Here is a 25,654-nt window from a genome sequence, read left to right as displayed (position 1 = left end):
TTTTTGTGTTAAGGATCTTATATGGTCCCAACATGGTACATTAATGTTATGAAATGATAATTAAATGGACACCCTAGCTGCAAACAGGCGTTGATGTACTTCATTGGGGACATGTTGAAAATGTGTGCCCCGACTGGGACTCGAACCCGGGATCTCCTGCTTACATTAATGTTGATTGAATTTACATCCCAAGTATAAATTTTCTCATAAATTATAGAAGCATGATTAACAAGACATTCTTTTAGTTTGTTTTTAATATCTGGGGGTCTTCAGTTACCTGTCTGATGTCAACGAGCAATCTATTAAAGACTCCTATCTAGAATATAGAACTCCAGCTTGAACCCATGTCAGGGATACATAGTCATTAAGGAAATTACCAAGAAAACAGCAAAAAGCTGACAGAAAAACAATCTATCACTACCAGAGATTCTGTCTCCATCAAATGGGGCAGATGATATGGATGAAATTGGATTATTATAAGATTAAATAGGAAGTTCACCAATATTCTTACGTCACTGGAAACATAGATGAATGAATACAAGAAGAGACAAAGCTGCAAGGAATGCTTGATTAGTAGATAAATGACAACTTGCCATTTATGTCTTAAATACCCTTTAATAGACTATTACTTAGAGAAATTATCCTGCCACTCTTTTGTGGAATGAAGTGTAAACTGGTTGAGATAATTGTAACATATATATGCCCAAACATGAGATAAGGCATCAGAATGCTCCACTGGTGTTTAATTTATAGCAAATTTAATTTTAAAACAATAATTTAACTACTATAATGGATATTACACAGCCAAGGTAGAAATATATAAATAAATCAAAAATGTAAGCTATCATTTTTACTACAGGTATCATCTCTAAACAAAGTAATTCATGTGTGAATGTAGACTTTCCCAGCATGCACTACTGATAAAAACACTATCAAGCTTTCAGCCAGTGTTAGAGTTAAGATACCTTGATATTTTGGATAATGTCATACTTATTACCTTGTGGAAAAGTGTTGAGAAACTGAATATCTCAATCTTTATAACAAAGATGCATTGCCTCCATCTGGTTGTGTGTGGCAGGGTTTGTAGGCCCAAGAGGAAGAGAGCAAAATGGGTGTATAGGGATGTGGGTGAGGTGTGGGCTGGAGACTGCACTCAGATCTCTGCATGGACTTTCTGAATGCGTCTTGACTGTTGGACACTGCTAGGCACACTCTTCTAATATGGCTGGTAATGCAGGATTCCATGCTGAACTAAGATGGTAATCTACAGCCCTACTGACTAGATTATTGTTGATCTGTATATCTATGGATTCCTTTATAATGCTGTCCCAATAGCAAGTTGCTCAGCATAGCAACTTGGTTTTCTCAAAGTCAAAAGTGTGATATTCGTCTATGCTATGCTCACCCAAATAAGATTTCTCTACATTCCACAGTTGTATACAGTTGATGTGTTTCTTACAGTGTTGTGAGACACAGTGTTGCATGTGCCTGTTGTACTGACAGCTTCACTGATCAGCTAGAACATTATGACCACCGACCAGCTATCGATATAAACCTGGCCATGTCACCTGGTGGGGAATGACTGCTAATCAGACACATGCACAGTGCGTGTAGTATCTGTGTGTAGAAGGGGGAAGGCGTGCAATGTATCTGAGTTTGACCAAGGGCAGATTGTCATGGCCTGGAGGCTAAGCATGAGCATTTCAGAAACTGCACATCTGGTCTGGTGTTCGAGGAGTGCCGTGGTGAATGTCTTCATCCAATACATGGCGGAACCAAGGTGAAACCATGTCTTGGCATCTTGGGGTTGGGCAGCCACCTCTCATAACATATGCTGGAAGTCACAGACTGGGCAGACTGTTAAAACAGGAAAGGCAGGACTAACATAAGACTTTAATGATGGACAGACTACAAGTGTGTCTGAATACATAGTGCAGCGAACTCCTAACAACAGACCTCTGCAGCCAAAGTCCCAGTGTTAACCAATGTTGACATCACAACATCAGTGACTATCACCAAAATGGGCATATGACCATTGGCACTGGAAGTAGGGGCAGTGACAGAGCATTGCATTGTCTGATGAATCCCACTGCCTTCTTCATCATGCTGATGGGAGCACATGAATTGGTTCTCTTCCAGGGAAACAGCTCTTTGACACCTGTACTTCCTGATGGGGACAAGCTGGCAGTGGCTCCATTACACTCTGGGGAACATTCAAATGGGTATCCATGGGTCCAGTGGAGCTTGTGCAAGGCATCATGATAGCTAATGAGTATCATACGCTGTTTGAAGACCACATGCACCCCTTCATGACTGTTATGTTACCAGATGGCAGTGACATTTTTCAAGAAGATAATGCACCATGCCAAAAGGCCAGAAGTGTGATGGAGTGGTTTGAAGAACACTATGGTGAACTCTAATTGGCATGCTGGCCCCTTAACTCACCAGATCTGAACCCCGTCAAACATGTATGGGATGTGACTGAATGTAGGGTCAAAGCTGACCACTCCCTTCATGGAATTTATGAATTAGTGTATCCAAAAAAGGGAGACATCAATTCTACTCTGCTTCATGGTGAATGCAATGTTTTGGTGGATGCAGCTAAAATGGTCCAGAAACTTATCCAGCAACTGTCTGTCAAGTTCCCATACCACAGATATATCATTGACATCATGGCAGAAATGCTTAGTTTTTTTCAGGTGATTTGACATGCCACTCCCTCAAAGCATTCCACATAAATTTTTGCAATCCCAGGGGCCAGTGGCCCACGTAGCCATTCCAACTACTTGTTCATAAATCTCCCCTTTGTATTTGAAGTAGGTGGTAGTCCATACATACTCAAAAATTTTAGCTTTTGTGGCATGAATTGTTGAGCATTGAGTGTCAAAGAGTCTTGAAGAGGTACTTTCATGAAGAGCACTGTAACATCGAAGCTCAAGAGCAGGTCACCTTTTTGCAGTTACATGTTCTTAAATACTTTCAAAAAATTGGTCAAGGCCTTTAAATACTGATTACAGCATTCCATAAGGCGTTTAGGACCATGGTTACTTATTTGGGCAGTGTATGACTGTGTGAGTTAATGGTGTCAAGTATTGGCTGCAGAGGCATCCCTTCCTTGTGGAATTGGTAAGTCCATGCAGATGTGATATGGCTGGTGCCCTAGGATACAGTCATTTCCTCACTTCCTTTGGTATATCTGACAAGAAGAAGGCAACAGGTGCCATAACCTGATTTCCCAGAAATTGCTCAGTGGAAGAGGCATCAAAACTATCACACCTGTGTCTCAACTTATCCGTGGCTACTCAACTTTTTCAGAAAAAATGATGGTCAAACTTTTTGAGGTACTTTATGCACCTGTGAGTAAACAAATGGCTCAACCAAAGTGGTGGCATGTTGACTAGTGCCACACTTTTGTGTCCAGTGTTCAAAACCCAATTATTATTTATATTTTTGTTTATTTACAAACGCCCATAGAAGATTACTAAATGAATGTTTTACAATGTATACTGAAATAATGTTACCCTTATTAATTTACTAATAGTATATCTAGGGAAAGAATTAAAATAAATAAATGAAATGAAATGAGCATATGGCATTGTTGGCTGGGAGGCCCCATTCGGGGAAGTTCGGCTGCTGAGTACAAGTCAATAAATTAATTAATTAAAAATATCATTTGAAATTGTTTTCAGTGAAATTCCTTTGTGTGTTTGATTTGTAATCAATTGCAAGTGCTAGGTTTCAGAAAAGTGGTCTGTTATGCTTGGTTAGCCATCAAGTTATTGCCAACACATGCAATCTTCAGCAATGTTAATGGCATTTCTTTCCTAAGTTAGATTTATATGAAGAAATGTTGCTGCGGCAAACCTCCCAGCACATGTGCTCATGGTTTTCTGAATTTCTATGTTTCAAATGTTTCTATGATTGATTGATTCCAAGGAATGCACAAAACCTTCCTGAAGACTAAATACCACACCTACATGTATTATATAGTAAATGTATGAGCTACAGTGAAACCCAGTTGTGATTTTACATTTAATATAATGTTCTTGTACACCCTAACTTGATAATAAACATTCACATAATAATCTTCTAAGGACATGAGTAGGTAAATGGAAAAAATAAAACAAATAAAAACAATAATCGGATTTTGTATGTGGGACACAAAAGTGTGAGACTGCAATTCTTGCCACTGAGCCACCAGTTTCTCTGAGTTCATTGATTACTAAACGACATCTATATTATGTCACTTACTCAGAAATGGTTGTGTATCCATGAACAAGCCGAAATGTGTTGGCTTACTTTGGTTCCTCTTGTACTGCGCGAAGTTTCTGGGAAATCGGGTTACGGCACCTGCTGTATTCTCCTTGTGAGTGACTAAACAAAGCAACATGCCACAAGGCATGTATGGGATCCTTCTTGAGCTTCTTATAGGCTGAGTATGATAGCGGTGAGCCAGTTTTGTGCTGGTAGTTGTCTGCACCTTCTCCACCTCCCCACTCACCAGCTGCATGGGATCCATCTGCGCATAGCCAGGTGGAGGGTGTGCACCACTAGTGTCAATATTGGGACACTTGTTATATCTCAATACTTCACCAGAAGATGATGAGTATGACCCTCATCAAAATGTTGCAATATCTTATTGCAGCCACCTGCCTAGAAACCCAAGAGCTTTCATCAAATTAAATGACACCTTCAGTTAATCTGATATTTTCCTCAAACACAAAATTTTCTGTAATTGTTTAATAGATCGTTCTTTAGTTTTAACAGAGTAGATCACACATGACATTGTTACATATATAGATTTTTAGAAAAAATGAAATAAAAAAGAAGTATTGATGCTATCTGTAGCACAAGAGATGTATTTACTTACTAGGCATTTAAACAGAAATGGCTGAATCTTAGAGACAGCGACGTGAACAAATCAGCTGAATCACAAAAATCAGGAACCTACCATTTTACTTCATCACGATAAAAGGAGAGAAAGGAAACTCTAAATGGATGAATAAGAATTACAGGCCCTGAAGAGTAGGAAAAATCACTAGAAACTATGGATTATTAAAAATTTGATGATCAGGAAATCAGTCAGGAGCAAGAATTGACTAGCAGCTCGTCTTGGAATTTCACAATTGCTGTAGTAATAATCTGGTAAATTACAGTTCAAAGAATTAATACAGCAAAAACTGCACCCTACCAATCACATCATCTACATAACCTTTTTAATAGACTTGGAACTGATGGGCCAATGACCCTTTGTCCTGAGTCTTTGGCCCTTACTCATGAGATTAGCAATGGAAACTGATGGTTTCATGCAGCCCAATGTTACCATTACTAAAGCATATGTAATTCAAAGAAAGGTAACCTGTGAAAGCATGAAACATTTTATTTGTTACATTGTATTAGCACAATCACAATAAATCTATCCGTCAGAATTTATGGTCATGAATAAATTGTCTATAGTAGCAAAATTCACTATCCTATTTCGGTTTCTGCCATTGTACATAACAATAGTGACGTGAGAACTTATTTCTTAACTATGATGTTTGGATCTACTCTACCAACACTAGTGCTTCCAAATTTCAGAGAGGATATGAATTTCCAACGTGCACTTGGCTCTTATCATTCACTGTGATGTAATTTTCATTGTCTTTCATAGCTACAGCTTCTCATTTGCTGTTTCCAGCTGGAATTACCATTTTATTTCTATGTCCCTACCAGCACAGTCAGAAAATTCAGTTAATGTTACTATATTTTGACTTCCAAGCCTGAACAGTCAGTCTGTCAAAACAAAATACAAACCAGCACCCCCCCCCCCCCCCGCCCCCCCCCCCGCACACACACACACACACACACACACACACACACACACACACACACACACTCACACATACATGGAGAGAGAGAGAGAGAGAGAGAGAAAGAGAGAGAGAGAGATGTCATGTAAACATGTCAAGAATAGAAGTATCTGACTATCAGAGGCAGTGACACAGGTTACCTAAAAGTCATACATGCAACACTCACTCATCTTGTTAACTGATATAAATCCACATAATAATGGAGGTCCAAACCTCCGAACTGTGCTTTTGTAGCTTACTTCTTCATTTAGTCTTTCTAACATGGGTAGGATGTGTGCATGCTATGTGCAGTTGCAGGAGGAGCTGGCTGCAGTTTGCAAAAAGCTGAATGCACTTTTGGCTATGGTCAGCCACCTTCAGCCTCCTGTCTTGGCATGTTGCAGTGGCGGAGAATCTGGCACATTGCATGGGACATCTCCGTTGTCACTTGTTCTGTCCGCAGGCTCTGATGCCAAGGCACCTTCTAGTATACACACTGCAGTGGATCCCTCCCCCCCCCCCCCCCCCCCCAGCAGGTCAAGTGGTGGGTGGTAATACATTTGCATCACTTGAGGCAGGGGGTCAATGTGGAGAATATCTGTCTGGCCTCGCCTGTTTGCCCTATGAGTGAACAGGTTCTAAGCAGGGTCTGAACAGGCACATGTGGTGAGGGTTTGATAGTTATCGGAAACTCCAATGTATAGCAAACTATGGAGCTCTTTAGGAATGTAGCATCCAGGGCTGGAAAGAAAGCCAATGTGCACATGGTATGCCTGTGGGGAGCCTCATCCAGCATGTGGAGACAGCCTTACCTGTCACTATTGAGCATTTAGGGTGAAGTTGTCAGCAAATTATGGCTGACATCAGCACCAATGACACCTGTCACTGGGGTTCTGAGACCATCCTCATTTCACACAGGTGACTGGTGGAGGTGTTGAAGGCTGCTGGCCTTACACACATAGTGCAAGCAGAGTTCACAATTTGCAGCATTGTTCCCAGAACTGATAGGGGTCCTTTGGTTTGGACCCAAGTGGAGTGCATATGGATTTTTTTATGCTAGGCAGTATTCTAGGTACTCTGATGAATGCTTGCTAGTTGATAAACAGCAAGGAAAGTCAGACTGCATTCAGAGTGAAGACACTTTGGCTGACAAAATTTCTTATCAGTACATTATTGAAGTATTTGTAACAAAGTTCCTGAATTTACTGCCCTTCAGGAAAGTTCATGTACTCAAATTATTCTTTGGACTGAGGGCTGGCTGAAACCCAAAGTAGAAAGCTCTAATATATTTAATGAGTCATAAATATATTGCAAAGGTAGATTAGATGCCATGGGAGGGGGAGAGTGCACTGCAGTTGACAAAAATATTGTCTCTAATGAGGTCAAAGTTGAGTGTGACAGTGAAGTTATCTAACAAAATAATTTAATTGGATAGATAAAAAAAACTAGTCTACACGGATAAAAGAGGGTTGTGACTTGGCAAGCTTTCAGAGCCAGTGGCTCCTTCTTCAGTCAGATGGGTTGAGGGGGAAGGAAGAGGGGTGAAGGAAAAGGACTGTAGAGATCTAGTAAAAGGGGTAGACTTTGGGAAATTCACCTTGAACAGCAGGTCATGGGAGGCTTACCGCATGGAATGAGAAGGGAAGTGAGTTTATCAGATCATGTGTAACAGGCCTATGGGGAACCAAGTTAATTGTTGAACAGCTTTTACCATCCACTCAGTTCTGTGTTGACAGTTCTAGATTTATTCAAAGAAAAGCTACCATCAGTAATGTGTAAATACCCAGATCATGCAGGACTAGTTGGAGGCGACTTTAACCTACTGAGTATAGGCTGGGACATCTATGGATTCAGTATGGGATTACAGACATAGTCTTGCAAAATACTTTTAAACATATTTTTCAAAACCCTTCTTGAGCAACTAGTTCAGAAGCCCACACACAGTGGAAATATCTTAGACGTTGTAGGTAAAAACAGGCCAGACCTCTCGACAACATCAATCTAGAGACAAAGATTAGTGATAATGATGTCAGTATATCATCTATGGCTATGAAAGTTAATAAATCAGTCAAGAAAGCTAGGAATGGGTTTCTGCTAGAAAGAGCAGATAAGTAAGTTTTAGCATCTCATTTGGACAGTGAACTGAGGTTACTTAGTTCCAGAATAATGGGCATAGAAGAATCATGGGTAAAGTTTAGACAGATTGCAAATTGTTGTTCGGAGAACTATGTGCCCAGAAATTGGATGAAAGATGGAAAAGACCCATCACGGTTTAACGTCAAAACTCAGAAAATAACAAGGAAGCAACAGCTGGTGCACTTTTGGTCCAAAAGAGATTGTGCAAATGGTGTCTGCGAAAAGATATATGTGCAAAACATACATAAATGACCACTGTGATACCTTAGCAAAAGATCTGGCTGAGAGCCCAAAAGTATTCTGGTCCTATCTAAAATTGCTAAGTGGGTCTAAGGCTCCCATCCAGTCACTTGTTGACCAGTCTGGTGTGGCAGTTGAAGACAGTAAAATGAAATCCAAAGTTTTAAATTTTGCATTTAATAAATCATTCATGCAGTAGAATCATACAAACATACCATTAAAATATCCACGGGTATGCTGCCGGTTTATAGTGTCCAAACGGGCACAATATTTCGGCGATCATACATGTCGCCATCATCAGGTGAACTGACGGACTGAGCTCCTGTGAACGTGCCGGCACGGAGACCCGTACGCTATGGCTGCTCAGAGGGAACTGGGTTCGGTCGCGGCGGCGGCCGGTTTAAATACTCTCCACCCGCGGCGCGCTCCCTCCGCCGTCCCCGCCCCGCGTCACGGTCGTGCGGTGGAACAGATTGCGACGGCGTCTGAGATGACGTCGGTGTGATGGCTCTGTCCGCCGTGGTCGTCACAACTATACGTTTGCTCGATTTACTCTTGATTAACACGATCGCTGGTTCCCAAGCTTTGCTAAGATTATAGCCACAGTCACGGTTTATGAGGTCGTCATTGGTGCGAATTTCGATGGCCTCTCTAACAACGCTGTCCCAGTATCTCGACGTCTGTACCAGAATCCTCGTGCGGTCATACTCCATGGCGTGATTTTCCGACAAACAATGTTCAGCGACTGCCGACTTGCTCGGATACATCAGTTGAGTGTGACTCTAGTGTTCACGGCATCGATCCTCGACGGTACGCATCGTCTGACCAATATACGACTTGCCACATTGACACGGAATCTGGTACACGCTGGCCTTCCTCAAACCGAGGTCATCTTTGGCGCTCCCCACCAATGCACGAGTTTTATTTGGAGGACAAAATACAGTTCCGACCCGGTGTTTCTTCAGAATGCGGGCGATTTTCCCCGAGAGTGCGCCTGTGTATGGAATAAATGCAGTGCCTACCTCCTCCCTCGTGACTTCATCCATCTCAACAGGTTGTGCTGCAGTGGTTGGGCGGAGAGCACGTTGAATCTGCCACTCTGAGTACCCATTTTTTCCGAAATACAGTTCTCAGATGTTCCAATTGCTGGAGTACACTCTCTGCGTCAGAGATAGTGCGCGCCCTATGTACTAGAGTTTTAAGTACCCCATTCCTCTGTGAAGGGTGGTGGCAGCTGTCTGCGTGCAAATACAGATCAGTGTGCGTAGTCTTCTGATACACCCCATGACCTAGGTTTCCATACGGATGGAGAACTTCGACGAGGAAGCCCTGTCGTCATCCGTATGGAAACCTACTTGCTTTTTCCGTTACGTGGACGACACGTTCGTCATCTGGCCACATGGTATGGATAAAGTCCTTGACTTCCTTACACATCTAAACTCCATACACCCCAACATCAAATTCACTATGGAGACTGAAACGGAGGGTAAATTACCTTTCCTTGACGTCTTGGTCAAGAGAAGGGCTGACGGCACCCTAGGTCATGGGGTGTATCGGAAGACTACGCACACTGATCTGTATTTGCACGCAGACAGCTGCCACCACCCTTCACAGAGGAATGGGGTACTTAAAACTCTAGTACATAGGGCGCGCACTATCTCTGACGCAGAGAGTCTACCCCAGCAATTGGAACATCTGAGAACTGTATTTCGGAAAAAATGGGTACTCAGAGTGGCAGATTCAACGTGCTCTCTGCCCAACCACTGCAGCACAACCTGTTGAGATGGATGAAGTCACGAGGGAGGAGGTAGGCACTGCATTTATTCCATACACAGGCGCACTCTCGGGGAAAATCGCCCGCATTCTGAAGAAACAACGGGTCGGAATTGTGTTTTGTCCTCCAAATAAAACTCGTGCACTGGTGGGGAGCGTCAAAGATGACCTCGGTTTGAGGAAGGCCAGCGTGTACCAGATTCCGTGTCAATGTGGCAAGTCGTATATTGGTCAGACGATGCGTACCGTCGAGGATCGATGCCGTGAACACCAGAGGCACACTCGACTGATGTATCCGAGCAAGTCGGCGGTCGCTGAACATTGTTTGTCAGAAAATCACGCCATGGAGTATGACCACAAGAGGGTTCTGGTACAGACGTCGAGGTACTGGGACAGCGTTGTTAGAGAGGCCATCGAAATTCGCACCAATGACGACCTCATAAACCGTGACTGTGGCTATAATCTTAGCAAGGCTTGGGAACCAGCGATCGGGTTAATCAAGGGTAAATCGAGCAAACGTATAGTTGTGACGACCACGGCGGACAGAGCTATCACACCGATGTCATCTCAGACGCCGTCGCAATCTGTTCCACCGCGCGACCGTGGCGTGGGGCGCGGACGGTGGAGGGAGCGCGCCGCGGGCGGAGGGTATGTAAATCGCCCGCCGCCGCGACCGAACCCAGTTCCCTCTGAGCAGCCATAGCGTACGGGTCTCCGTGCCGGCACGTTCACAGGAGCTCAGTCCGTCAGTTCACCTGATGATGGCGACATGTATGATCGTCGAAATATTGTGCCCGTTGGACACTATAGACCGGCAGCATACCCGTGGATATTTTGATTATCAAATACGCCGGGAGAAACTCAAGAATCAAAACATACCATTGTTTGACTATCGAAGAGTCTCCTGTATGGTGAACATAGAAATAAGTGTCTCTGGTGTAGAGAAACAACTGAAAGATTTTAAAACCGATAGAACCCCAATTCTGTCAAGAGTAATTGAAGGCACTGGCCCCTTACTTAGTTTGCATTTATTGTGAATCTCTTGTCTGGCGCAGAGTCCCAAGTGACTGGAAAATAGTGCAGGTGATCCTGTGTATAAGAAGAGTAAAAGAATGGACCCACAGAATTACAGAATGATGTCCCAAACAATGGTTTGCTGCAGAATCCTTGAACATATTCTCAGTTGAATATAATAAGTTTTCTTGAGACCAAGAACCTTGTGCCTACAAATCAGCATGGTTTTAGAAAGCAGCATTCATATGAAGCTTATTTGACATGGTGCTGCACTGCAGACTGTTAACGAATATGTGAGTATAAGGAGTTGGTTCCCACATATGTTAGAGGCTTGGTGATTTCTTAAGTAAAAGAGCCCAGTATGTTGTCGTCAATGGCAAGTGTTCTTAAGAAACCAGAGTATCGTCTCAGAGACAAGGGTATTGTCAGGAGTGCACCAGGGAAGTGTGATAAGACTGGAGAGTGCTGTTACTTTCCATACACATAAATGGTCTGGTGAACAGGGGGGGGGGGGGGGGGGAGTAATCTGTGATGCTGTGATGTCTGGGAGGTGTCAAAGTCGAGTGACCCTAGGAGGATACAAGATGAGTTAGACAAAATTTCTAGTTGATGTAATTAATGGCAGTTAGTTCTAAATATAGAAAAATGTAAGTTGATGCAGGTGAGTGGGATGAACAAACTCTTAATATTCAGATACAGCATTAGTAGTGTCCTGCTTTACACAGCCAAGTCATTTAAATATCTGGATGTAACATTGCTAAGCAATATGAAATGGAACTGAGTAGAGCAATGCTTTCCAAACTGAAGGGGGGAGGGGGGGGGCTCAGGGGTATGGGATGGGAGCTGAGAGTCCTATGGGGGGTGGGGACAGACAGCTCAGAATAAAGCAGGAAAATGTGGTCAGACAGTCAAAAATTATATATTATTACTATAGGTAGCGAGTGCATTTTTTTGTAGATTTGACAGCTACAAGTTTGCTTTGCACAGCACCAAGTTACTGCTGACACAACACATTATTCAGCCTGCACTCTGCATTCTTAACTCAGTATTACATGTGTTGTGCTCCTCAGAGGTAAAGAGTATTTTTATTTCGTTTGAACACTGAGTGAAGATGTCTGCTAAAAGAAGGTTTATAAAGAAGAAGTATGGACTCATGTTTATTGAAAATACTATGTCCCACTGCCACAGCATATTGTGCGTCATCATGCTCATTGCAACCTTTGTGTCTGAAATGTCATCTAACAACAACTCACCAAGCACTGAAAAATAAATCAAAATAGTTTTTTGTTGGAAAAAGAAATTCTTTAAATTGGATGAATTGAAATCTACTGGGATCTTTCAGCATGATATGAAATTTGTCTCTTAAAAACAAACAAACCTCACACTATCAGTGAGACATTAATCAAACCTTCCATTTTTAAAGCAACCAGAATTGTTTTTGGAAAAGATAATGAAAAATGAACAAGATACATCTTTCAGGCAACTGTATGCAATGTAGGATTGCATAAATAGCCCTGAATGTGAAAGAACAGCTGGTTAAAAGACTGAAGACATCTCTGTTTTTGCCTTGCAGTGTGACAGTTCTATTGCTATAAGCCAACAATGTCACTTAATAGTATACTGCCAATTTATGGATGAGAAAAAAATCAAAGAACTATTGTTTTCTAAAAACTTGGAAACAACATCAAAAGGTTCTGTTGTATATTCTGCCATTAATAAATTTCTGATAGAAATGGTTTGTCTTGGGACAGGGTTATGGCAATGCCACACTGTGATTAATAGAAAGAATCTTAAGCAGATATAACTCATCCACAAAATAAGTGGTTCACAAGGCACTTGTTCAACCAGTTCCTCAGTACTGTTCATCAATCTGAGACCCTTACCTGGTAAGAGCTATAGAAGAGATAGAGAAGATCCAACAAAGACTGGTGTGTTTCATCACGGGATCATTTGGTCAGAATGGGAGGTTTACAGAGGTGCTCTACAAATTCCAGTGGCAGATGTTACAAGACAGGAGTTGTGCATCATAGAGAGGCTTACTATGAAAATTACCAGAGAGCACTTACCAGTAAGGGTTGGACAGCTTATTACTTCCTCCCACAAACATTTTGAGAAAAAAACATAACAAGAAAATTCAAGAAATTAGAGCTAATACCAAGACTTACTGACAATCATTCTTACCACATGACATTTTTGAGTAGAACAGGAAAGGGGGGAATCAGTTAGTGGTACCAGAAGTACCTTCCACCACACACGATCATGTGGCTTGTAGAGTACTGATGTCATGTAGATGTACTGATGAAGTACCAGCCATGTTATGTTTACGTTCTGACTTCTTAGATATTGTGAAAGAAAAAAATTCTGGTCTTACTTGGTACCACTGTATGATACACAGTCAAGCCCTAGCTTCTATAACTTTACGTGAAAAACTGAACACAGCACTGAAAATGGCTATTGATATAGTTGATAAAATTAAGTCAAATGCTGTGAATGCTCATCCAATATAATGATTTCAGTGCTGAACACTGCTCTTTAATATTTCACATGAAAGTCTGGTGGCTTTCTAAGGGAAATATGCTTAGCAGGCAGTATGAATTGAAATCAAAGGTATGACTATTTCTTATGAGTCAAAGGAAAGCCAAGCATCATCATTAATTCACTGATGGCACCTTTATATTTTTCCACGCATAGCTTAAAGACTTCTTTGAAACCTGAATGTTCTGAATTAGAATCTACAAGGTAGAAACACCACAGTAATAGATACCAATGATGCCATAAGGTTCTTCTTGGAAATGTCACAAATACAGAAGCAGCATCAGGATGCTCCCACTACTAATATTTTGTTTTTCCTTTGATTCAGTGAACTTCTAGATAAGCAACAGTGTGATGTCAATGAGTGGAAAGTTACCATCAGCGAACATCTCGAATGGCTTCGAGTAGAGTTAAAGCTCTACATCTCTCACCTGTCTTCAGAAGGCTGTCAGTGCAAATTAGCAAGGTCACTCTTCACTACTGTTGTGCATGCACTGCCTGATGAAATATAATGGGATACAATTGAATTGAATTGTGATTCAAGTTATAAAGAACTGTTTCAGCAAATGGGGATGGAAAAATTTTGGGCCAGTTTCCTTCCTAGTTATCTAGGAGTGGCAAAGAAAGCCTTAAAAGTCCTCGTACCATTCTCATCGACATGCCTATTTCAGATCAGTTTCTAGGAACTAGCCATGATGAAAATAAAACACTGCAGTCACCTGAAGGTGGAGAGTGACCTAGTTCAAAACCAAAAATTAGGGAGCTGCTTAAAGAAAAATAATTTCAACAGTCACATTAACAGTCTGAATTTTTCTTGTGACTTTTATCACATAAAAAATGTTACATGTGAAAAGTATTGTTCAAGTGAAAAAATATAATTAGGTTTTAAGTAAGACATAATGACATTTCTATCTCAGCTACCAAGTCCCTTGACTTACACATTCAATAAACCTCTTTTACTTAAGTGTTGATTGCACATTATCATCAAATAAAGTTTTTCAAGAGAAGCAATAAATACATAATTAATAAATAAATGAATAAATAAAAATAGGGGGCATGATGTATAATGGGGCTGCAAAGGGGGCACCAGGTGTAAAAAAATTGGGAACCTCTGGTGTAGAAGAAATAAAGTAGATTGTGCCTTGTAATAAACTTGTAGTTTCATTAATAGTAATGAAAAGTAATTCATATATCACATTGACATTTAAACATCATTTGCACAGAACTGTAGCAAAAGGGTTCCAAGGACCAAGCCTTAGCCTGGCCAAATTTCATGTATCCATTTCTTAGTTAGAGTTATCTTATTGATGTGTGGAAGTCCATTAATGCCACTAACTTTTTTTCTGTTTTTGGCACAAGATGCTAGTAATATATGGTGCAATAACATCTGGGTTTCACTAGGATTTTTTAAAATTATCAATAAAGTCATAGTTTTGGTATGTTTACAGAAAATCCCTTTCAGTAACTTTTCTTACATAACTTTTCTGAAGTTTTGTAAGTGAGAGCTAACCTACCTTACCACCAAAGTCACTGACATGTGGTAGTACAGTGATGCTGGACCTGGATGTAACCAGCTCAAGTCCAGTTTGGCATAAAGTTCTTGATCTCAAAACATTGTACAATATTCTGTGTATATATTTTAAACTTCTCTACTGAAATACATAAATAACTGTAGAAAGTCACCTTTACTGATCTTTCCATTACATATTTCACAGGATTATACCTCCATCATCTCGTGGATTTACTTACATCAACAAGATGAAAACAAATTTGTTTATGACTTTTATAGAAAACGAATTTGTTTGTGACTTTTATAGGCAATCTGCCCACTGCCTTTTTAATTTAATCAGCCTGATGATGGTGGTAAAATCCTGTGGAATGTGTTGTGGGCAGATTAAGAAAAGTGAATGGTAATAGTTATTTGTGTACTTCGGTAACAATCATCATTATGTTGAACCTCAAATTTTTGCATTCAAACTTCTTAGTGTCTCATGCAATGAGGGCATACAGCACAGTTGCTGACACTTATGATCTAGTTTGGTAGTCAGCTTGGTACTATCTGAGTAAAATAGGTCAGGTGCTCACATCAGATATACGGTACTTCTTCTTTGATTGTCATAACCATCTCAAATATAACACCACCCACCCACCCACCCATACACACACACACACACACACACACACACACACACACACACACACACACACACACACATACGTCAGATCACATTAAACTTACTTAACTAAATGCAATAATAATGTCTGACATGCTAGCTGTCAAAGTGGCATCATCTATGAAGTCTAGCAAGGAAATGTAGCCTTTAAAGGAATTGAAATAACTTTTGATAAGTTGCTCTGTATAGTATTACATGTTGTATTCTTAGACTGTTAGGGAATTAACCAGGAAAGCCTCTCAGGACTGCTGGTCAGGGAAGACAGCATGACAACAACAAAACATGAAAGGATTTCCATCATTGATACTGCCTCGCCCTTTGCTGATTTGCTGTTTCTTCCTTGATAAAGACTCACTGGCATCGTTCTCCCCTAATTTTTAACTGACTTACTTGTTCCAATGTATTTTACTCTTTTGCAGAATGAAAGAATCCCTTTTTCTGAAACTTAGAATTTGTGTTGCCTTCTATACATGAGCCCACATCTACTGCCACATAATTAGCTGTCTTTCTTTCACTTAATTGTAAGTAGTATAATCCTTTCATTTGCAGTACCACCCAAGACAATTGTGGTCACATTTTCTCCACTATTTTACCACTAGGTCTTTTGCATACTGTTCAATGATTTTTGAATTTTGAGACTGATGCTATTCTCAACAAATCTTCTTCATTTCAGGTGTTGACAATTTCTGCCAAGATATAGAATTTATGCTTAATCTGAAGGTCAGCTTCTACTGGAGAATATGCTGGGGTTTTGTTACACCAGTCATGCTGTTTGTCATCTTATTGTACACTCTAATAAATATGGAATCTCCTCAGTACCATGACACGGACTTCCCTGCAAGTGCATATGGTATGTTAGAAAGTGAATTAAAAGAAATAGTAGTTGTGTAATGAATTTGTAGTTTCATGACATTAATCTTACCTTTCCATTTCAGCATTTCCAAATAAATTCTGGCTTCACGCTATTATTGCAATTATATGGCAGACAACAAAGTCTCTTAAAAATATCAATGTTAATATACCCATATCGTGAACTTACATTTATTTTCATAAAATACAAAACATCTGAACAATGTGTTACCACAGTAGTGTTGCACAAAACTCTCATTTTTAAATAAAATGTGTCATATGCACATAGCAGTAAACCGTATGTTTGATAATGTCTGATAGTTGATAAGATCTTGTGAGAAAGAGACAAGAAATAATCTTATTCATTTTGTGCCACCATAGATGAATAATGTAATGTTGATATTATGACTAACACTGTCAAAAGCTTTTGACAGGTCACAAGATATTCCAGCTGTCATATTTTTGTATATGGATTCCCAAACACTGTCAACAGGTTCATGTATTGCACCCTCTGTTGATACTTCTTTCTTAAAACTAAACTGGCTATTGCTGAGGATTTAGTATTAATTAAGACGCTCAATCAGTCTGTAGTGCATCAATTTTTCCAGTACCTTAGAATAAATTGAGCGTAATGAAGTTGGTCCATAGTTTGTAGCATCTTTTTCTCCCTTTTTATGAACTGGCCATATAAGTCTATATTTTAAGTGTCAGGGAATACTCCTCCCTCAAGTGATGTATTGAAAATATGGCAGAGGATTTTGCTAGTTTCTCTATAGCAGTATTTCAATAATTTACTGGAAATGTTATCAACTCTGGTAGAATTTTTACTTTTTAAAAGGAGAATTTTTTTTCTGTTTTCTTCATTTTCCGAATATGCATGTCATGCAATTTGTTAGTTTCAATATTAAGAACTGTGTAGCTTTATTTACGGAACCAAAGCACCCTGCTGGATGCGTAACTGTTAAGAATTGATTGCTGAAAATATTAGTGGCCATTTCAGCATCATTTCAGCCATTTCACCCGTTTCTTGAACTAATAATTGCCTTTGCACCTGAACTATTCCCAGTCTCATTTTTCACGTATTACTGCTGTGGCTGTCATGCTCCAGATAGGGTCTTTTAGTGTTATGTATGCTGATGATACATTTTTGAGTCATGACACCAGCACGTTTCTGCCAGTGTGTCGCCAGAAGATTTTTATTCAGAATGAAACTGGTCCTGGCATAATAAAATAACCTTAAATACAGCTGTGGTGGTTTTTATTCACATTAAAGTGAGGCAGATAAGGCAGAACTTAAGCAAAAATTATTTGCTTAGTCACTTTTATTTTGCCTGTCAACTACCAGTTTTGGTACCAAGTACCATGATCAGGCCATCCTACAGAAAAAAATCACAGTGCATGATTAAAATATTCCTTAATAAACATTTGGAAAATATTTCACTCTGTGAGGCAACATATATGAGATGAACTACTATGACAGATAAGCAATGCTTAGTGGCAGATGAGAAACAGACATTGGTAGACAAATAGTCAAACGTTATTTTTGCTGTTGATATTAGATGGTGGCTCCAATTCGAAATTACACTTTGGCATCCCAAAGTATTCAGAAAAGGATGGCGCTAATGATCATATTTTCTCTTATTAACCTAAAATAACAGGACAACAACAACTATTCAACAATTAGTGAAGCCTGACATTGTCAGGAGAAGACAGTGATCTCAATGTAATTTATTAAATAAAAATCAAATAATGGAAAATCCAGGATGGAATGTACCAAGGGTTCCACTGAAGTCTTCACTGACTGTAATTATCTTCCCAACCATGTAAAAAAACAAATCTCCCATGACTTATCTATCCAGTCTCCCACTACCTCCCAAAGTCCCACCGTCCAGCCACAGAGGATCATTCCCCCCATAACTCAGTACCACCCAGGACTGGAGCAACTGAATTACATTCTCTGCCAGGGTTTTGATTACCTCTCATTGTACCCTGAAATAAGAAATATCCTGTCCACTATTCTTCCCACCTCTCCCATAGTGGTATTCCACCATCTACCGAAACTACACAATATACTCATCTATCCTTACACAACCCTTGCTCCCAAACCCTTACCTCATGGCTCGTACCCCTGCAATAGACCTAGATGCAAGACCTGTCCCATACATCCTCCCACCACCACCTTCTCCAGTCTGGTCACTAACATCACCTATCCCATCATAGGAAGGGCTACCTATGAAACCAGTCATGTGGTCTACAAGCTAAGCTGCAACTACTGTGCTCCATTCTATGTAGGCATGACAACCAACAAGCTGTCTGTCCGCATGAATGGCCACCAACAAACCGTGGCGAAGAAACAAGTGGACCACCCCGTGTTGCTGAACACACTTCCAAACATGATATCCTTCATTTCAAGGACTGTTAAACAGCCTGTTCCATATGGATCCTTCCCACCAACACCAGATTTCCTGAACTGTGCAGGTGATAACTTTCCCTGCAATACATCCTACATTTTCGTGACCTTCCTGGCCTCAACCTTTGTCAGTCATTGTCCTCACCCATCCAGCCCCTTCCCTGCTCCCATTCCAGCACCACACAGCCATCATTCCACCACTAACCCAGTCTTTTATTTCTCTCCTTTTCCACTACTTCTCCCCCTCCCCCCCTCCCCACCTCTCTCCCTCCCTCCGTCTAACCTACAGCACTTCATTGTCCAACACCCCCGCCATACTATCCCTGCCCTTCCGTGCCCCAGCCTCATCCTTACCCCCATCCAGTTGCCACTCCCATCATGCACTCGTGCTGCTGCTCCCACTGTGGTTTCAGTTGCCTGAGACTGCAGTCGTGTGTGTGTGTGTGTGTGTGTGTGTGTGTGTGTGTGTGTGTGTGTGTGTGTGTGTCTATTGCTGATGAAGGCCTTAATGGCTGAAAGCTATAATTGTGAGAGTCTTTTTGTTATGCCTATCTGTGGCTCAACATCTCCATTATTAAATAAAAATATTCTTAATGTAAAAAACTTTTTGTGCTTAGACCACAATTTTCAGTACACACTTAAAGCACCATGTGTAGTTTTGATTGCTTCCTACAACCGTCTTCAGATATTTTCAATTATAAAATAGTGGTGAACATTGATTAGCTGTAGTCAGACAGTAAAATGCGTTCATATTATGGACCAACAGGATTATGACAGTATATAATCAGAAACATAATGATGAGAGAGCCAGGTTGTAAACCGTAATCTCACAAGCTGATGGTAATAAAGAAGTAAAATTGCACTTGTATTAGTAAAACTTGCTTCACATGCCTGTGACTTAGAATTGTACAGCAGTACAAGAATTATCAGTTGTTCCATAGCCTGGCTTACAAACGAGTCCTCCAGCATGGCACATAAAATTGTCACTGTTACACAATGTGCACAAGTTGAAGATTAAAAGTAAAATGCCACAAGTCCAGCCTGCCTGGCAAGACACACCACAAGCAGCTTTCTTGTTACTTGTGATATGTCTTGCCAGGCAGGTTGGACTTGAACACTTTAGTTGCAATCTTCAACTTGAGCCCACTGTATAAAGATGCATATTTTATAAGCAATGTTGCATCATTCTTTGTAAGCCAGGCTATGGAACAGCTCACAGTTCTTGAAATGTTTTATATACTGCTCTCAGCTGCTGTACAACTGCAAATCATGGGCATGTGCTGCAGGTTTTACTAAGACAACTGCCAGTTTCCCTTCTTTATTATTGATGGCTTGTGAAATTATGGTGCACAACCTAGCTTGCTCATGATAAAGTTTCTAACCACATACTGCCATAGTCTTGTTGGCCCATAATATAAATGCATTTTACTGTGTGACTGTGGCTAAGGATGTTCCTTAATACATGTTCACCACTTCTTTTCAATTTTAATTATCTGAAGATGTTTTAGGAAAAAACCAAAACTAGTCATCATGCTATAATTGTATACTGAAAATTGTGGTCTAGGCATAAAAAGTGTTTTGCATTAAAAAAATTTTTATTTAATAAATTCTCAAGAATTGTCCACTTAAGTCGCAATCACAGTTAGGATGGTGTCAATGAGTAGCCTACTGTGTGAAGACTTAATCAAGGTGGTATACATGGGAAATGACTACCGGTAGTCACATGTGTGTCACTCGTAGTTCTTTTATGGAGAGTGTAGAAACATACATGCTGGACTGCAGAAAATGTAGAAATGGTCTCTTCTTGAATGAGTAGCTGCTTAAAGTTCAATGTGACAGCAAATGAGATTTTATTCGGTGGGAACTGAACCAAATATCATTCCTAGTGTTTACTCAAAATTAATACCCTTGGAAGAGGAAAAGACTATACTTGGTGTTCTTTCCATGTGGAACAGTAACAGCATATATTTATTGATGTGAAACCCTTGATGCCTTTATGCAACCCTACAGTTATGGTATGAATGATGGTGTTATCCTAGAATTTTAAAATACCTGACCACACAAACCTAGTATTCTGAATAAGTCCCTTCAATAGCAAACAGTTCACTGCTCAGAATGGCTGGATCAGTCTCCTGTACTAAGGTTCATAGAATATGTCTGGGATATTTTGGATGCCATATTGTTACTCATAAGTATCCTGCCCTGCCTGCTGTTATTCTAGGAGCTGTGTTACAATGGTAATAGTTGAGTAAAATAATTTTTTAACAGTAGCAAACATCTTACTTTTAAGATGTAAGTGATGAAATACATACATAGAAATGCTGCTGCTCCACAAAAATTACATACACTGTAGAGTGAATATGAAACCTCTTCAAATATTTATAATGAAAATTTGTTTTCATATGAACATATTTACTCTAAGGACATGATTCAGACTAGAAGACAGAGAGATAATTAGAATCATGTTTTAGTTGTATTTTTTTGCTGTAGTTGACAATAATGTTTTATTTTATCTAGTCATAATGAAAAGAATATTTTTTTATGAATAATCAGCTGAATAAAAATCTCTTGTTATTCCCTCTGTCTTGAGAATATGTTTACTGCATGTTATCTTTTAACTGGGAATGGTTCATGAAAGTAGGCTATCTCCATAAATATTTACATAGTGTTACACTAATTACATCTAGCACACTTTGTATGACTCTAAAAGTTATGTTCATTTTCAGGTGCTGGTTGGGCAATGTTTCTATTTGCTGTGCTTCAGGTTCCTTTCTCAGTTGCTTACCAATTTGTAAAAAATCGTCATCTCCCATTTAAACAGGTTAGTTATACCCCATGCCTAGAAATTATTCTTTGCTTTGGTACATAGTTTCACATAAGGCCTTGCATATTTATGTCTGAGGATTTAATTAAGTAGATAAACTCTGTTATGCTATCTCACAGGAAAAAACATGTAAACAGTGCAAGGGCCAATATAAAAAATGAAACATAGATGTTCATGTTTATTTAAATCATATATTTTTACTTAAAACATTATTACAGGATGATTTCAGCATTTTTGCAAGTTTAGATATTGGGTGGTTATAATTAAAATGAGAGTGTTCTAAGTGCTGCATCACAACATGCTCAAACATTGTAGGTGTGTTCATAAAACAGTACACTCTCAGAGTATGCTGAAAAACATAATAGTTCCACTTTCTGCAACCTGGTGAGAATATGGCACTGTAAGCAGTCAGAATGTAAAATGTTTCCTGTTTTGACAACACTATGTGGTTTGTCACTTGGTGCTGCATGTTGATTTCTTTTGTGAAGTCACTTTTGGTGTAAAGGGTTAAGAAGATTGAAGTTTTCCATAGAAAATGCAATGGCTGTTAAGAAGAATGATCATGCACCACTGGTAAAGTTGTTTCATCAGAAAGGCAGCAATAGCAGCATCGTATTGCAGAGGTATCTTTGACAGAAACAGCTGTAAAGAGGCCTCATGTTAGTAAATGGACTGAAGGATACGATCAAGAAATTGGAAGAAACAGGTGAATTGATGGTGCAGCTGGTAGAGGGAGATGACAAATTCCCATGGCAGTTATTAATGAAATGGCTATAGCTACAGTTGACTATGCAGCCTCAAATTCTGCAGCCACTGCTTGAGCTGTGTCATGGGAACTCTCTCTTCCTCATCAACAGTTTAAAAGATTTTGTGGTGCATTTTACACATCCCCCCAAGATAGGCTACAACACCATGACTCGGGCCTTAGTTTTTTTGGTGTTCATAGAAATGGATGATATGTGCCTGGGCGATATTCTTTGCACAGACAAAACACATTTTACTCCGCATGGTGCAATGAGTGCACAGAACTGTGGCATAAAGGGATTCTACTCCACCACATATTGTGCAGGCACATTCACTACACTCAACTTAAGTTGAGCTTTTTCAAAAGCTTCTTCACTGTCAGTCCATTTTTCTTTGGGCAAATGACACCTTGGGGGGCCTGTTAGGTGTACAATGACATTGAAATGTTATAAAGACCTCCTTGTGCAATATGTGATTCCAGCTTTTTAAGAACATAGCTGTATCCACATCACTATTTTCATGTAAGATCGAGTAATACCATGTGTCACTTGCTAGGTGCAAGGTTTATTTCAAGAAACCTTGTGCCATGATGACAAAAAATAAATGAGAGGAGAATTGGATGTGTACAGTTACTGAACACCACACAATGCATTAATATCCTGAATGATAATTGTAATATTTCTGTAGTCCACATGGGCATAAGACACTGATGATGGTGGTCTGTTTCAACAGACTTGTGTACTACTCTTGATAATGATAAAACTCTTGGTGTTTTCTGAAAGGAGGAAGCCACATTTCACATTATTTCTTCTGTCACCATCAACAGTACCACAGTAATCAAAACCAGATAGTTTCGCTTCACACAACGGTCCACAACCATAAATTATAATGCAAGTAAGTAAAGTAAATCTTTGTAATTTGGGTTGAACAGCACCTTTGGGGTGATGGTGAAACAGGGGACAGAATAATAGTTCTCAACAGATAGTGCAATACATTTTCCAAAATATTACCAAAATATATATTAGCTATTTATTTGCTGTATAATTTATGTAACATGCCATAATCATTATTTAACATAGAGTAATAATGGTGACAGGGTCAATATAGAGTTCCAAACACAAATACAGTCTAATGCAAGAAATAACGAACATGTTTCTGAAAGGATGTGTCCTCTAAAGGGAATATAAAAGCATTAGGTTCCTTAAGATTTGTTACAGTATCGTATAAAAGTGAAGTAAATTCATTATGTGTTTTGTTTGGTACCAGCTTTGATATTCTGTTATGTTTTCTGAATAAGGCACCTCATCCTCTCTATGTCAAACTTCTAGCCAGTGCTGTCTTAAAAGGCAAATTTTCGTAATCCTGATCAGTGCCTTCACAGTTATGCATTAATTTTAATCTAATGTTTTCAATTTCAGATGATAGTGAAGTCATTCACTCCATCCACTGAATGGGGCCCAAGAAAAGCTAAGGAACTGGAGGAATGGAAAAAATTCAAAGCAAATCGGCTGCAAGAAAATGAGCTAAGCAATGACAGTTTCTGGAAAAAATTACTTCACAAACTAACAGGTTGCAGAAGTTCCTCTGATACCAATATGTGATCTGTTTTTTGTCTGCATGGGGCAAAAAACTGCCCTGTGTGTAACATACACAGTCATTAAGTTCAGTGATAAAATATGCTCCAAGACGTCACTGTAATAAGGTCTACATTAGTTTTGATTGCAAGGTTTTAGCATGACGGAAATGGCAAACCTGCAAACACCGTGAAGAGCTTAAAAAGTACAAATGACTATTATCAGCTTCTAAGAAGCTTAAGCCTACTGACACAAAGCTGTGTTGTCTTAAATAGTTTTGTATGTTTTATCTAAAACAAATATAGCTCCTGGTTTACATAATCGGCTAATACAGTCTATGTAATACACAAATTAAACAGCACATTGAAGCAGTCAGTGTAAAATAATTTAATCATCTCTAAGGAAAATGAATTGCTACTTGTGGAATTGCGCTGAACACATCTTGTCTCTCTTACAACTGAAAGAGAAAAAAATATAGCCCTAAATATCAGTACTTTATTTTGTCCATTGGGATCTGTTGCATGACAAGTGTGTTTTTTTCTCATGTCAGTAGTATGGAAACCATTTTTTTAAATTTAAACCTAATAACACTGTGATATTAGCTTCAAAAACATCTATCTTGTTTCACAAAGTTGCTTTTTGTGGAGTGGAATGTATGAGCATTTCAGAATTTTTTTTTATAAAAATCAAACCATGCTGAAACAGACATGTATATAAAACTGCAGAACAAATAACAACAATGAATTTTAATTTATGATGATAGAAATGTTAAATTATTTATATTAGTTAAGACTCATCTCAAACAGGGTAGCATATGTACATTGGATTATTATTATGAAAATACACTTATTTATTATTCCTATTGTTATTTTTAGTTGTAAATGCTCGATGTCAACAGACTGTGGTATTACTTAAAGTAAAATAGAAAACAGCTGAATTGAAAGCAACACATTAACTAATGAAATGAGTGGTTGAAAATGAATCCATATGTAAAGTAAGTGTATCACTCTCACTTTCGTTGGCATTGAAGAGTGTGTGTACAGACTAGAAATGTAATGACTGTGCCATGTGACCTGTTTGTTGTACCCCACTTGCATTCTGGTTGATAGAACTGATGTTGGTCTACCAACACTAAAGATGCAGTGTTTTACACTGTGCCTTGCAAAATTAAATTCATCCTGTAAGTTTTTTGGCAGTTTGTTAGTATAATATGTTCCACCAAGAGTATTTCTAAAATATAAGTGCTTGTTAGTAGCCCATACCACTTTATAAATACAGGTAAACACATGTGCAGCTGCTATGTAGTGTACAATCTTTATAGAGGCTGTACACACAGATGAATAAAGGAAAATAATTTCAGATCATTTTTCAATATTAGAAATAACAAAACAGTAACAAACATTTATTTAACTTTAACAGAAAATGTACAGTATCAGGATGATATTGATTGTTAGTGTTGTTATTGTTGTGGTCTTCAGTCCTGAGACTGGTTTGATGCAGCTCTCCATGCTACTCTATCCTGTGCAAGCTTCTTCATCTCCCAGTACCTACTG

At 39.4% G+C, this 25,654-nt stretch overlaps 1 protein-coding gene across 1 annotated transcript in view; it reads left to right on the top strand.

Annotated features, from left to right (window-relative positions):
- Positions 1-24,855, top strand: part of LOC124595352 (sodium-dependent nutrient amino acid transporter 1-like) — a 117,863-nt gene extending 93,008 nt beyond the window's left edge. The window contains exons 10-12 of the mRNA XM_047134067.1: positions 16,374-16,550; positions 21,686-21,780; positions 23,946-24,855. Coding sequence (XP_046990023.1) covers positions 16,374-16,550; positions 21,686-21,780; positions 23,946-24,128 — 455 coding nt within the window. The 3' untranslated portion in view covers positions 24,129-24,855. The remainder of the gene's footprint in view (positions 1-16,373; positions 16,551-21,685; positions 21,781-23,945) is intronic.
- The last annotated feature ends 799 nt before the right edge of the window (positions 24,856-25,654 follow it).

The sequence above is a fragment of the Schistocerca americana genome, chromosome 2 (genome assembly GCF_021461395.2).
Source record: "Schistocerca americana isolate TAMUIC-IGC-003095 chromosome 2, iqSchAmer2.1, whole genome shotgun sequence".
In the NCBI taxonomy this organism is placed as follows: Eukaryota; Metazoa; Arthropoda; class Insecta; order Orthoptera; family Acrididae; genus Schistocerca; species Schistocerca americana.
This window is presented reverse-complemented; position numbering and strand designations above follow the sequence as displayed.